At 37.5% G+C, this 15482-nt stretch overlaps 1 protein-coding gene across 5 annotated transcripts in view; it reads left to right on the forward strand.

Annotated features, from left to right (window-relative positions):
* Window positions 1-15482, forward strand: part of PHKB (phosphorylase kinase regulatory subunit beta) — a 215767-nt gene that overhangs the window by 81618 nt on the left and 118667 nt on the right. For all 5 annotated transcript variants that reach the window (XR_002823222.1, XM_023726966.1, XM_004371692.2 and 2 more), the window contains exons 8-9: window positions 7241-7304; window positions 15341-15436. Coding sequence is in view for 4 of the 5 variants with exons in the window: in XM_023726966.1 (XP_023582734.1) it covers window positions 7241-7304; window positions 15341-15436 (160 nt within the window). In the remaining variant the exon portion in view is untranslated. The remainder of the gene's footprint in view (window positions 1-7240; window positions 7305-15340; window positions 15437-15482) is intronic.

Genomic DNA, 15482 nt, shown 5'->3' on the forward strand with positions numbered 1-15482 from the left:
CATGGGAGCTGATCACTAGGTCCCCATGTGACAGAGAAGAACCGCCCGATGGGGTTTTTCAGGCTGTAATCTTCATGGGAGCTGATCACTAGGTCTTTCCTCCCATGGAGCCTCTGAGTGGGATCGAACCAGCAACCTTTCAGTTAGCAGTCAGGAACTTAACCAGTGTGCCACAAGGGCAGTGTCTTATACCCAGATTAGTTACTTACTGTTCTTGAATACAGAGTAAACGATCAGCATAGATTCTAGTAGGGAACGGAGTTTTCGCTGAAGAGAAAGTAAGAATACAATTAAAAATCACTTACATGTAGCCTCTCTGGGCTTCAGTTTCTTCAGGCTTATCCAAAGAAGTGTAAGCCTCCTGCACTGAAAAGTATAAAACATTGTTGAAAGGAATTAAAGACGACCTAAATAAATAGCAAGACTTCCCAGGTTCACGCATTAGAACACGCAGTATTGTTAAGGTGGCGGTGCTTCCCCAAACCGATCCACAGATTCCGTGCCGTCCCCATCAAAATTCCACCTTTTTTGCTGAAATTGGCAAACTGATCTTAAAATTCCTAAGGAAGTTCAAGGGACCCAGAATTGCCAAAACAGTTTTAAAAAATAAGAAAGTTTGAGGACTCAAACTTCCCAATTTTAGTATTTACTGCAAAGCTACAGTAGTCAAAACAGTGTGATACTAACCTAAGGACAGACATATAAAGATCAGTGGAATGGAATAGGAGAGTCCAGAAATTAATCCACACTCGTATAGTTACTTAATTTTCGACAAGGGTGCAAAGACAGTTCATTGCAGGAAAGAATAGTCTTTTCAACAAATGATGCTAGACAGCTGGATGCTGTCCGTTAGATCCAGTTGGTTGATCGTGCTCTCTTCAGTTCAACTATATCCTTACTGATTTTCTGCCTGCTGGATCTGTCAGTTACCAGTAAAGGGGTTGAAGTCTCCAAGTGTAATAGTGGATTTGTCTACTTCTCCTTGCGGTTCTATCAGCTTTTGCCTCACATATTTTGACACTCTGCTGTTAGGTGCATACACATTAAGGATTTTTATGTCTTGTTGGAGACTTGTCCCCTTTATCATTATGTCATGCCCCTCTTTATCCCTGATAATTTTCTTTGCTCTGGTTTATCTGAAATTAATATAGCTACTCCAACTTTCTCTTGGTTACTGTTAGCATGGTATATCTTCCTTAGTCTCTTTACTTTTAATCTACCTGTGTTTTTATGTTTAAAATGAGTTTCTTATGGACAACATATGTTTTATCCACTCTGACAGTCTTTGTTCTTTATTTTGTGTATTTAGACCATGAACATTTAAAGTAGCTACTGCTATGGTTGGATCAATAGCTACCATATCTGTTGGTTGCTCTCGATCTTTGTTTCTTTCGTTGTCTTCTACTGTTTTCTGCCTTCTCTGGTTTTAATTGAGCAGTTTATATGATTCCATTTTCTCTTCTTTGTTAGCATATCAATTTTATATATATATATATATATATTTTTTTTAATTTTAATTTTAAAGTGGTTTCCCTAGAGTTTGAAGTGTACATTTACAACTACTCCAAGTCCACTTTCAAATAACATTATGCCACTTCACGGTGCAGGTACTTTATAACAGAGTATTTCTAATCCATCCCTGCCGTGCCTTATAACATTGTCATTCTTTTCACGTATCCATAAGCTATAATTATCCAATATATTCTTCCCATTATTATTTTGAACAAGCTATTATCTGTTAGATCAATGAATAAGAAAAATAAGGCATTTTATTTTACCTTCACCTATTCCTTCTCTTATGCTCTTTCTTTATGTAAATTCGAGTTTCTAACTTGCATCATTTTCCTTGTTTCAAAAGAACTTCTTTTAACCTTAAATTTCTTACAAGACAGGTCTACTGGTGACACATTCCTTTAAGTTTTGTTTGTCTCAGAAAGTATTTCTCCTTCACTTTTGAAGGATAATTTTACTGCATATAGAATTCTAAGCTGGTGGTTTTTTTTGTTTTTGCATGCACTTAAAATATTTTAGTCCTCTCTCTTGCTTGCATTGTTTCTGAAGAGAAAGTCCAATGTAATTCTTATCTGGTTCATCTGTAGGTAAGGTATTTTTTCTCTCTGGCTTCTTCCAAGATTTTCTCTTTGTCTTTGATTTTTTACAGCTTGAATATGATATGCCTAGGTGTAGATTTTTTGGTATTCTGTTTAATGTTCTCTGAGTTTCTTGAATGTGTTGTTTTTCTGTCAGCAATTTTTGAAAATTCTCATCCATTATTGCTTCAGATATTTCTTCTGTTCCTCTCTTTCTCAGTATCTATATGTCGCCCCTTTTGTAATTATCTCACAATTCTTTTGATATTCTGTTCTGTTTTTATCGTTGCTTTTCAGTTTGGTCAGTTTCTATTAACATATCTTCAAGCTCACTGATTCTTTTCTTGGCTATGTCCCAGACCACTAATGAGCTCATCAAAGGAATTCTTCATTTCTGTACAGTGTTTTTGATTTCTAGAATTTCCTGTTGATTCTTTCTTAGAATTTCCATCTCTCTGCTTACATTACACATCTCTTCTTGCATGTTGTCCACTTTTTCTATTAGATCTCTTAGCAAATTAATTATAGTTATTTTAAATTCTCCATGTGATAATTCAAAAAATCTGTGTTATATCTGAGTCTGGTTCTGATGTTTGCTTTGTCTCTTCAGACTGTGTTTTTTGCCTTTTAGCATGCCTTGTAATTGTTTGTTGAAAGCCAGATATGATATACTGGATTAAAAGTACTGTAGTTCTTTCACTTGTAAAAATCCCAAACCTGTTGCCATAGAGTCAATTCCAACTCATAGCAACCCTATATGACAGAGTAGAACTGTCTCATAGGGTTTCCAAGTCTGTAATCCTCTGTAAAACTCTGTTGATATTGATGCAGTGGTAAGGTGTGGAGGGAGGGGAAGTATTCTATAATCTGATAATTAGGTTTTAGTCTTTTAGTGGGTCTGTGCTCCTGGTTTGTGACCTTCACAAGTGCTTCTCAGCCTTAGGTGAAACAGGAAGGCTAGAAGAGGCTGAAGTTGGGTGTTTCTCTCCTCTCACATCCAAGGCTGGAGGAGGCAGTAGTTGAATATTCACCTCCCCCCACATGGAAGGCTAGAAGAGGGGTGAAGTTTGATAATTCTCTTCCCCCATGTGGAAGACTTGAAGGGGCTAGAGTTAGGTGTTTTCCCTCCTCCATCTGTTGGGCTCTGAGGCTCTGATAAAACCCGCATTGGTTAGGGTCTCGTTAAGTAGTTTCCCTTGAAGGCAGGCTATTGTTAAGGAGAACAGAACACTATTTTAAAATTGTTAGTACCCCCTACCTCACCAGAAATGCGAGAGGGTTTTTTTGTGAGCTTCACAGTGAAAATTTGGTGGGATTCCTGGAGGTAAAACTCATGGAAGTGTGGAGGTCACCCTAAGGCTTAGCCTCCAGGAATTTTTAGTCTGTCAAGCTTGTCTACATTCAGTCTCTGGCAATTAGAATTAGTCAATTACCCTCTAAATACTCCTACCCATGTTGTGTCCAGCAGCAGCAACAGTGGTTTTTGCTCCTGGTAAGCAGTGATTCTCTGTAGCAGCTTATTTGTCTCTCTGATTTACAGGATGGCAGTTTGCCCTGTGACTTGAATTCTCTAATGGGTCTAAGAAGAATTGTTGATTTTCAGTTTTTCAACATTTTTCTTGTGAAGGTAGAAAGGATGATTTCCAATCTCTTTACATACTGGACCAGAAACCAGAATACTCCAGTTTAATGCATTTTTAAGTTTCACATGAGCTTTCCTCTGACCCATACAGATTATTAGAAGTGTGTTGTTTACAAGTGTTTGGAGATTTTTCTGTTTACTTTTTGCTATTGATTCTAGTTTGATTCCATTGAGGTATGCAAATACAGACAGTATGGTTTCAGTTCTTTTACTTTTTTTAGATTTTATTTATGGCTCAAGATGTGGTTTATCTTGGTATATGTGGTAGACACTTAAAAAGCATTTAACTCTTCTTATGCAGAGTGTTCCGAAAGTATTGATTAGATCCTGTTGGTGTTTAGTTATTTTATATCTTTGCTGACTTTCTGTCTAATTATTCTATCAGTTGTTAATACAGGAGTGTTGAAGTCTACAACTATAATTGTGGATTTGTCTGTTTCTCCTTTAGTTTCAATCAGTTTTATTTTACATATTTTGCAGCTCTTTCGTTTGGTACATACACCTTTTAGATTGCTGTTTCTTCTTGGTGAATTGACCCTTTTATCATTCTAGAATGTCACTCTGTCTCTGGTAGTTGTTTTGTTGTTGTTCTGACAACTACTTTATCTGATATTAATATAGCCACTCTTGCTTTCCTTTAGTATTTGTATGATATATCTTTTTTCTACCCTTTCACTTTTAACATGCCTATTCTGTTGTATTTAAAGTGAGTTTCTTGTAGAGTGTATGTTGGGTCATGTTCTTTTTTATCCATTCTGCTAATCTCTGTATTTCAAGTGTTTTATGTAGACCATTTACATTTAAGTAATTAATTATATGTTAGGACCAAGTCTGTCATTTTATTTTTTTTTTGCTGTTTTTCATTTCTCTGGCTTTTTCCCCTTGAACATCTTTTAGAATTATATTTTGATTTATTTATAGTGGTTTTCAGTGTATCTGTTTGTATAGCTTTTTAGTGGTTTCTCTAGGTATTAGATTAAATATGCATAATTAATCACAGTGTACTGATGCCATCATTTACCAGTTCAAGAGACATATAGAAACCATATCCACTTTACATTCTTTTACCTTCCCTATTTGATAATAAAATTATGTTAAACGTTTCCTCTTTGTACATTTAGCGTTATAGCTTAGCTTTTGTCATCTAACATAATTTAATAATAAGAGATCAAAAGCCTTATTGTGTTTATCCATATTTCTGCTTTCTTCCCTTTTGATGTTTCAAGGTTCTTTCTTTTTTATCATTTCCTTTTGGTTTAGAGAACTTACTTTAGCCATTCTTTTAGGCTAGATCTGCTAGTGACAAATTCTCCTAGTTTTCCTTCATTTGAGAATGTCTTGATTTCCCCTTTATTCCTAAAGTATAGATTTACTAGGCATATAATTGTGGGTTGACAGTTCTTTTCTTTGCAGGCTTGAAAAATACTGTGTTACTTCCTTCTGTCCTTTATAGCTACTGATGAGAAATCCACTGTCATTCTAATTGTTTTCCCCCTTTAGATATTTTTACTGACTACCTTAAAGAATTTTTCCTGTTCCTTTTAAATTTTTTTCTGTTTCTTTCTCTTTATTTTTTTGATGTTTTATTATGGTATGCCTTGGCATGGATATTTGATTTTTCCTGTTTGAGTTTTGCTCAGTTTATATTTTTTGTTAGGAAGTTTTCTGCCATTATTTCTTCAAGTATTTTTCAGCTCCACCCTCTTTCTTTTCTCCTTCAAGGACACTAATGACATGAATGTTAGATCTTTTGTATAGTCGTATAGGTCCCTGCAGCTCTGTTTTGTTATTTTTTTCAGTGTATTTTCTGTATTGTTCAGATTAGGTAGGTAGTTTTTATTTTTCTGTCTGTACTTCACTGATTCTTTTCTCTGTCCCCACCAGTCTGCCCTTGAGCACATCCACTGAACTTTCATTTCAGCTGTTGCATTTTTCAGTTCTAGAATTTCCATTTGGTTCTTCTTTATATCTTCTGTTTCTTTTGAGACTTTCTATTTCTCTGCTGAAGCTTTCTGTAGTTTTCATTTGTTTCAAGTGTGTTCGTAATTGCTTGTTGAAGGTTGTTTTGTTTTATTTGGTTTAAAATCTTGTCAGATAACTGTAACATTTCTGTCATCTTGGTGTCAACATCTATTGTCTTTTTTTCATTCAGTTTGAACTTCCTGGTTCTTGTGATATATGACTGAAACATTGACATTTTGAGTATTATATTTGGAGACAAGATCTTATTTTAACTTTCTGCAGCAAGTTTTTTTGACACTGCTCCAGCATGGGAAATGGGGTACCACCTCATTACTTCCAAGGATAGAAGTCCACTTGGCCTTTATTGATACCCAAGATGAGGTTCCTTATTACTGCTGGGCCTGGGTGGGATGTCTGACTTCCCAGGATTGCCTCATTACTTCTTCCCAGGTGGCCTCCACTTACACCTTGGGGGTGTCATGTGGTTTCTTTACTGCTGGGTGTGGGTGAAAGTCCTGACTCTCCAGTGCTACTCTAACACCATACCAGTGGGAAGAGGAGATTCACCTCAGTACTGGTATGTGGGAATAGAAGTCCAGTCTCTCCATGCTGGTTCCATTGACACTGCGAGGTGATGGGGGACTTGTTACCACCTGCTGGGATGATTTTATTCTTTTATACCACTGCAACCAAGAAGGCTAGGGGTTAGGGAGGGTGCTTTGTCATATAGCCTCATGAGAATAGAAGTTTATATGCCCCACATGGTCTTTGCTTGAGTAGGTGCGAGTAGAGTCATGCATTTTTCTGAGTGGGTATTGTCTAAAAATTTTCTGTCTTGTTAGACTTCCCCTTTCCTGGTCCTTTGGATATAGAGAGTAGGCTTTTGTTGGGGCTTGTTGTTGTATTTTTAATGAAATTTGAGATATTCCCATTTTTCCAGTACAGTTGTGTGTGGAATTTGAGAGGGCAGAGGAGTAGGATGTGGAGAGAAGTAGTACACATTTATGACAAGGAGAGGTATACAGCAACAAATGGGAAGTATGGTAATCAGCCATTCTGTAAGCATAAAATAATGCCTATTGTATTAGAACCTAGACAAAGAGCATTTGAGTGGTTTAGTAATCCATGCTGCATAGCAAGTGTATGACATGTAGGATCTTTTTAAAGATTCAGAATTGACATCATAAAAGTTCTTTTACACTGATGTGAAGTAATGATGCCTGACCTGGTAATTACCGTGTGCATATCATAATCCTTCACCTGCCTGTAAAGTTCATCTTTTTTTTTCTCTCTTGATTTAGTGGATATAAATTATAATGGAATTAAAACTACTCCCATCAACAGTATGACCCTTAGTCTAGATCAAGGTTAGCCTAGATATATGTTTCCCAGATGATCGCTAACTATAAAAAAGAAAAATTAAAAGTGAAAGTCACTGAGAAGTCTTTTATACATTATTCTTTTTACTGAAGTTGTTATAAGTGTTAATAAAGAATTTTGTAGCCAGATACATCACAATAATAAAGTATTTCTGTTTCTCCTTTAGCTCCATTGGCTTAGCAAAAGCAGCCCTAGAAGCAGTCAATGGATTCAACCTCTTTGGCAATCAGGTAAACAACAACGACAACAACTTTGCTTGCGTTTATTGGATTTATGTGTCATTAATTTTGGCCATTCGTGAATGAAGGGATTATTAGAGGATGTCTGAAATTCCTGTAGCAGCCCATGCCTGAGCGATTTTTCCCTTGAAAATTATTTATCAGTTAAATTTCAGTTTTCTAACTACAAATTGTTGCTTAAATTTAAAAAACAAAAAACAAAAAAAACCTCTTTGTAAAGAATTCTTATTTTCTTTGCTCAATACATTCTTTCCTCAAGTTACTTGCTCTTTTCTTGAGGCTTTTACATTTTAAATATTCCTGGACTTGTACCATATATTTTCCATGTCAGTCTCATGTTGGTTTTTATTTAATGTTTATCTCATACAGATGGGAATTTGTGTAATGTGTGTAGCCAGAGAATTGAAGTTCTAATCCTAGCTTTACCCTCTGTTGACTAACTATAATCAGGTATCTAAAATCGTATTTTTTCTGGGAATAAAAGATTTGCCTTAAAATATTCTTACGATCTTTTAGCCAGTTTCTGCACCAAAAGAAACTAAACTAGTCACGTCACTGTAGAATTGAGTTGTTAATGGAAGGGAATAAAATGTAGGAATATAGGATACTCCTCTTGATCAAGAAGTAGAATAATTTTCTGTAGCAATTTCTGTAAAGATTTCTAAGATGGCAAAGCAATGCTGAATTTCCAAGTGATATTATAATTAATCCTAAAGAATTGAAATGCTTAGTCAGTAGGGATACATTTTAGGAAATTATGTGAACATGCAAGGAAGTAACATGATTTTTTTTTCTGCTATATAGTCAAGTCTTGGATTTAAGAAAACTTTCAAACACTACCATCTCTCTTCCCCTTCCTATGTATATACATATTCCCTTCTTGTCTCACCCCAACTTCTTCTGGAAGATAGGCTCTGGTTACATCCAGGACATGAAATAGAAACCACATCAAGAATGACCGCAGACGTGAAAGGGAAGAGGCGAGCAGCACCTTGGGTACCCAAGAGGTGACTCTGGGTCACCTACTTCCCCCACTGTTCTTCCTCTCTCAAGACCTCTGTCTAGAGAAGTGAAGAGACTAGAACTCTCAGGGATTTAGGAGTATGTGAACCTATCACAAATCAAGAGTATTAGTATGATGTCCCCCACCCCTAACCCTGCATACTCTCCATGTCTGATCCCTTGGCCATTGTGTCCACATTTCTCGCTCCCTGGAAGAGTCAGCATACTCATGGAAATCCCACATGTATCTTCAATTCTTTTCACCTCCCTTTCACCCGTTTCACTCTTGATACATTCAGTATACATCCATAGACATACATACATGCATGCCTACATGTATACACATCTTTAGATGTAGGAGGGTAATATGGCATAAAGGAGTGGTATTGTGCTAGGAGTTAGGAGACTTAGGCAGTATAGACTGCTGTACTACCACCAGTGAGCTCTGTGACTTCGGCTGTCTAAGTCTCGGCTTCCTCATCTGAAAAACAGAGAGATGATAATAGGACCTATCTCAGAAGGTTCTCATGGGAATAAAAGGATTAGTTAGTATCATACTTGGCAAAGAGTAAGCCCTCAATAAATGTCATCTCTTGTTACTAAATACGGATCATTCAAATGGGAAATGAAGAGATTGGACTAAATGACCTCTAGAGAGGATCTCAAAGAGACTGAGAGGAGTCACAGACGAAGCCAGAGGTGTTGCAGTATCAGCATGGAAAGATACTGGGCTCAATCCTGCCTTTCACGGCATATCAGATAGGGAGCTGGCTGGAGTGGAGTGTGTCTACTAATGGTCAGTTCTGTTTTGCAATTGTGCTGCCTCCTTTGAACTGCCTGAGTCTTAGTATATGTTGCTTACATATTTAGAACATACCCTCTTCACCCCATTTATACCTGTCCACAGGCATTCAGTGAAACTCACCTAATTCTCCCTCTCTTTCAGGGCTCTGCCCTAAGAACTGCTTTTCCCAGGAGGCTTTCAGAGCTCACTCAGCTGTAACTCTGAAAGCACTGAAATGCTTTACTATGAGTTCTGGTTCTGAGTTACATATGTACTGCTGGTATTGAACCTGAGCCAGAGTTTCTCAGCCTTGACTATACATTAAAATCAGTTGAGGAATTAAATTTTAAACACACACACGCACGCACGCACGCACACACGCACACGCACACACGCACACGCACGCCTGGGCTCTACCTACCCCTAGAGATTCTGATTTAATTGGTCTGGACAGAGGTCTTTGCATGAAGATTTTTCACAACCCTCCAGGATTATAATGTGCAGCCAAGGATGAAAACGACTGCTCTAAGTAGAGTTAATTCTTGATCTTGTTTTTTGTTGTTGTTGTTAGGTGCCATTGAATCGGTTCTGACTCATAGTGACCGTACAGGACAGAGTAGAACTGCCCCATAGGATTTCCAAGGAGCAACTGGTGGATTCAGACCACCGACCTTTTTGGTTAGCAGCCGTATCTCGCCATAGCTCTTAACCACTGCGCCATCAGGGCTTCTGATCTTGTTTAGGTCATGTCTGTTTCCAACAAACCTGTGCATCAAATGCTTGCTGAGTCGACTACCCCTTGATTAGTTTAGATAGAAATACAGACAATGAATGTCTTATTCGTTTAGCCACACAGACGTCCCATGTTGCAAGGAGAGCCTCTCCATCTTCCAGTTTTTTAGAATAGTATCAGAGAGTTTCCTAGTTTTACAAGTTCTCTTTCATCTTTGTTTCTGGAATGGAAAATTTCAGAAACCTAACTTTGAAAATGTAGAACTTTCCACCTCTCCAGCAGTTAAATTAAAAATGTGCCTGCTAAACAGTACCACATTTAAAGTGCATATGATCATTTTAGTGTTCAGTCATCTTCTCATCTCCCATGTACTGAAAAGAGCCGTGGTCTGATTAAAAGTCAGTGGCTGGGAGAAGAACTGACATAACAAAGAAATATTTCTTTCCAAACAAAAACCCAAAGAAAACTCCTGAAGACTAGAGGGAGTTCAAATCAGATGAATATTCTCAGTTATGTCTGAAAACTGTCAATATAGTGTTTTGGAAGACCTTATCATATATATGTCTTTAAATAAATTTAGAGCTTTTAAAAGTGCACCCTTTGTTGGTGGCAACGCAGAGAGTTACAGGTCTTTGGAGCTGGAGGGGCCCCTCTCTCAAAATTAATGGTCAGATAGTTGAGGTAGCTTTTCTCAGGTCACATAGCTAATGAAGGACAGAACTAGGAATTAAACCAAAGCTACTTGATAATGAATCTGGAAGATCAAATATTAGTGCAGCAAATCTCAGATCTTGGATATTTTGTACTTTTAGGAGTTGGGAGCTGTGCATTTTCTTTGAAAGCTCTTAAGCCATCTGCTGCTTAATAATTACTGAGCTTCTGAAGGAGGAACCCATTTCACAAATAGTGCGAAAGCCTTGCCTTTTGTCCTTTTTGTGCTTCAATGTATGAGATAAGGCAAATGTTAATTTTATTTTTATGAAAAATTGTTGGGTGGAATATGCTTGTAGCTTTGGTTATGATTATTTTGCTGTCCTACACATCCTTTCTTCTTTTTTTTTTAATAACCCAACTTTACTTATTATTCAGTAATAAAAATCATATAAATCTTCATTGTGAAACTATTTTCAAAGGTTATTTTTCTTTGGGACACTATCTAAAAAGAAAATGCAATAAAATGATCTAACTTATTTCATGATTTGTTTACAGTAAAGGCTAATTTGGGGCAGGGCCACATTTAGAAACATACCCATATAACCAACCCTTAGTATCAAGCATCATATATTTCCTCATGGTCTCAGATCTATTCTGTATAAATATAGTAACCAATGTATTTAGATTTTTTTTTCTTTTTATTCTTGTGCTTTAAGTGAAAGTTTAAAATTCAATTTAGTCTCTTATACAAAAATTTATACATACATTGTTTTGTGACCCTACTTGCTCTCCTTATACTGTGACAGCACACTCTTCCTTTCCACCCTGGATTTCCTGTATCCATTCAACCAGCTCCTGACTTCTCTGCCTTCTCATCTCACCTCCAGACGAGAGCTGCTCGTTTAATCTCATGTATCTACTGGAGCTAAGAAGCACACTCTTCATGCATATCATTTTATATCCCATAGTCCAGTCTTTGTCTGAAGAGTTGGCCTTGGGAATGGTTTTAGTTTTGGGCTAACAGAGAGCTCGGAGGCCACATCTTCCAGGGTCCCTCCAGTCTCAATCAAACTATTAAGTCGGGTCTTTTTACTAGAATTTGAGCTCTGTACCCCACTTTTCTCTTGCTCTGTCCGGGACTTTCTGTTTTGTTCCCTGTCAGGATGGTCATTGTGGTAGCCAGGCACCATCTAGCTCTTCTGGTCTCAGGCTGATGAAGTCTCTGGTTTACGTGGCCCTTTCTGTCTCTTGGGCTAATACTTTCCTTGTGTCCATGGTGTTCTTCATTCTCCTTTACTCCAGGTGGGTTGGGAACAATTGATGCATCTTAGATGGCCACTCGCTAGCTTTTAAGACCACAGACACCACTCACCAAAGTGGGATGCAGAACATTTTCTTAATAAACTTTGTTATACCAATTGACCTAGATGTCCTATATTTAGATATTTTAATAATATTATGTAAATAATATCTGATAACATTTAAATAGTAATATTTAAAGAAATGATAGTTGACACTTAGCAAATGTCATAGACATGGTTAAATAACAGTTTTGTGATCTCCGAGTTTAAGTCTCAGCTCTGCTTTTCTGAGACCCTGAGAATTAACACTCAGTTCCCCTGTCTCTGTAGTTTGAAAACTCCTTTAACTGTACATAAGCAGGATATTCTGTAAAGAAGAGAGTCTTGGCTTGTGAGTACAGCTGCTAGAAGCTACTTCTGGCTCAGTAGGTAAGAATTGGCTGTTTGTACACCCACTGCCACCACAGCCATGCATGGTGCAGAGCGGGAATCCCATCAATGGATATTCTTTCTGGAAGAATACCGCTCTCCAGGCTCTGCCACAGTTAAGGGACAGGGCAGCCTAATGCTGAACTAGGGAAGAAAATCTAATTGTAGCTTTGTGGAGTGGTTTTACTTCCAGAAGAAGAATAGGAAAGACTGTGTACAGTAGATACACTGATCAGTCTCTAAGGGCAGCAAGTCCATTGGCTTAGACTCAGGAAAGTGGTTAATGGGGAAAAGAAAGATTCAGACAATCTTACATATCATTTCACTGTGAACTGAGTTAAATGAGATCAGTAATGTCTTATGATGGCAAAGCCACCCTCAGCCTCAAAGACCATCTCAGAAGTGCTTGTCGTGGGCACGGGCGCTTGAGGGGATGTGGAGCGTCCAGTGCAGCCCTTCCCTACCTTTGGAGCTCCAGGCCCCATGACAGTGGGCAGGTAGAATCATCTTATAGTCCATGTAATAGAACAGAAACTGAGTGTGGGGCAAAGTTGGAGCTGTCAGTCTTAAAACAGCTCTTTAGACGGAATCAGGGTATTGTGGCAGAGCTGTGATGATTTTAGGAAATGAAAGATGAAAATCAAATATCCAAGGTTAACAAGATACTCTGTAGTGATGTATACATATAAAACATCCTTTCATATTCCTGTCTTTAATTGGGGAAATCAAATTACTGACAAATGAGCTGAGACCAGACTCTGAAAGGCGATGACTAGAGAGACTGCTCATGGTACGCAGTGCTGAAAGCAGTGCTGCCCATATCTGGCTTCCTTTGAAATCCGCAGGCCTGGAATTAACGTGTCTGATGATTTAAAGTAGGTGATAATTAATTTCATGTGTGGGTTCTCCTAGATGACATTTTAAAAAACTCACTTCTGAATGAGGGATATCTGCTCATGTTTTTGGGTGAATTTTATCCTCCTGGACGTCTGTCTGGGCCACAGTGCCTGAAGTATGGTATATTTTTGAAAGAGAACAGCCAGACAATATAGTTAACTAGCCTTTGATCTCAGTGTTAAAATCTGGTAACACTGTGAGATTTTCTTCCCCCTTTGGGCGTGTTTCTTAGAGACTGCCAGCTGAAAACTGAGACTTTGAAAAATTTAGATAAATAAGCTGTTTATTTATGGCCAGAAAATAGAAATTGACTGTTTACATTAATCAGATAATGCAGACAATTGCCAAATTTGCTATTTCACTTCATTATTTATAAATTATCCTTTTTAGACTGTATCTTTCAAAAATCCAATTGAAGGCAGGTAAATTTGGCATGTGATTAACTTTATTAATCATCAGCATGAGGATAATTACAGCTCCCATCATTCTGTGTATTCACAGGCTCCCAGCCCATTACGCTCTTCCCCTTCTCCGCTGTTTTGTCCTAACCACCCTGCTTACTCCTGTCTTCCTGAACGCTCCCGGTTTGTTCAGCTCTCACTTCTCCACTGCCAGCCTCTAAGAAACTGTCCAAATAGACCCCAACCCTGGTCCTCCCCTTCTCTGTGCAATGCCCAGCCTCCCTGTTGTTTCCTTTGTTAGCGCTGGAGGATTGTTACCATTTTATTCTCCTATCTAAGCCATTTATTGGCACTTAATCATGTCCTGCCACGTGCAGTCTTTTTTTTTTTTTTTTTAATAGTTATGTTGTTCAGGACTGTATATCACTTGGGTCAGCTACTTGAGAACAGAGGTCAAGTTCAGTTTCGTTTGACTTCCTCAAAACAAAGAGCACAGTACTCTGCCAGTGGTATCTGCTGCATAAAGCTTTATTGAATAGGTAGGGATGGGAAGTCGGCACTCTCAGATAATGGGAAAGATGGCTAGCATTTGTCTGCTTGTAGAGAAACAGGCCCACTGATTCCCTGTTCATTTTAATTCACTTGGCAGAGTTAGGAAAGGTAAAAATGGCGTTCTGAATGAGAAATCATACTATTTTTGTGAGCTAATGTTCAAGTATAAGCATAGTTTAACAGGAAAAATATTTCTTGTGATCTGATATTTGAGTGTAGTACCTACTATGACTAGATTTTGAGTTGCCGTCTGGGGATGGATCGATTTGAGATATTTTAGTTTCAGGGTGAATGCATCTTTGAAGTAGTGGAACTGGGGTGATATTTAGAAGGTAATATTGAAGCAACGTGAAATTGGTGATAATTCACTTCTCCTTTCCCGTGTATTTTTGAGTATTGTGACGGAAGACGTCTTTGTATTTCCGTTTGATTCTCTGTTTTCCAAGTATTTAGCTCCCCAGCCAAAGAACAAAGCCATGTTTACTTACAACTTTGCTGTTGAATATAGAATGTTCTCTAATGGCTGAAAGGTAAAAAAATTTAACTTCATTAGCAGACCAGCTGACATTTTCTGTTACGCCTGTCTTTTTATTCAAGTTTTTTTATTCCAACTTGAAAGATATGTTTTTTAGTGTGGAAGGAAGATTGCATAACCCAGTGGTTAAAGCATGGCTTCTGTGTCAGAGACTTGACTTTGAACTTTTGTGGTGTTAAACTAAGGCTTATTGTCCTTTTTGGTAAGACAGGGATAATAGTGTCTACATAACTGGATTAAATGAAATAATCTATGTGTGCTGAGACATAGTGAACACCAGCTACTATTATTTGCATTATTATTTGAGATTCTCCTGTTTTCATATTTTAAGGCTTTCGTTACATTCATATTTAATCTTATAATCAATGTTCTTTATTAGAAATGTGCAATTCATATTAGTTCTTCATCTCTTGTCAAAAATTTTAGCTAGACCACAGTGTTTGTATTTTCATTACAATAAATATTATTAATTGTATATATTTTTTGATTTATAAAAAACAAGGTAACAATTTAAAAACAACATTTAATTTTTATTATTCTAACATCAACCTGTTCATTGAAGGAGAGTTACAAAATTCTGAAAGTGTAAATACAAAGAACATTAATATCTTGTGTAGCCCCCCGCCGCCCCGATACAACCAAGATTAGGTTTTTGTGAAATGTCTTACAGTCAAAATGCCAGACATTCTGTGTATGCTTTTTAATCAATTTAGGCAATGTTTCTCTCGTTCTCATCCAGGGCTGTTCTTGGTCAGTTATATTTGTGGATCTCGATGCTCACAATCGCAACAGGCAGACTTTGTGCTCGCTGTTACCCAGAGAGTCAAGATCTCACGTGAGACATTTGTATATTAATAAATTAATATGACTGTCATTTATGA

Source organism: Trichechus manatus, unplaced genomic scaffold, assembly GCF_000243295.1.
Source record: "Trichechus manatus latirostris isolate Lorelei unplaced genomic scaffold, TriManLat1.0 scaffold00014, whole genome shotgun sequence".
Taxonomy (NCBI): domain Eukaryota; kingdom Metazoa; phylum Chordata; class Mammalia; order Sirenia; family Trichechidae; genus Trichechus; species Trichechus manatus.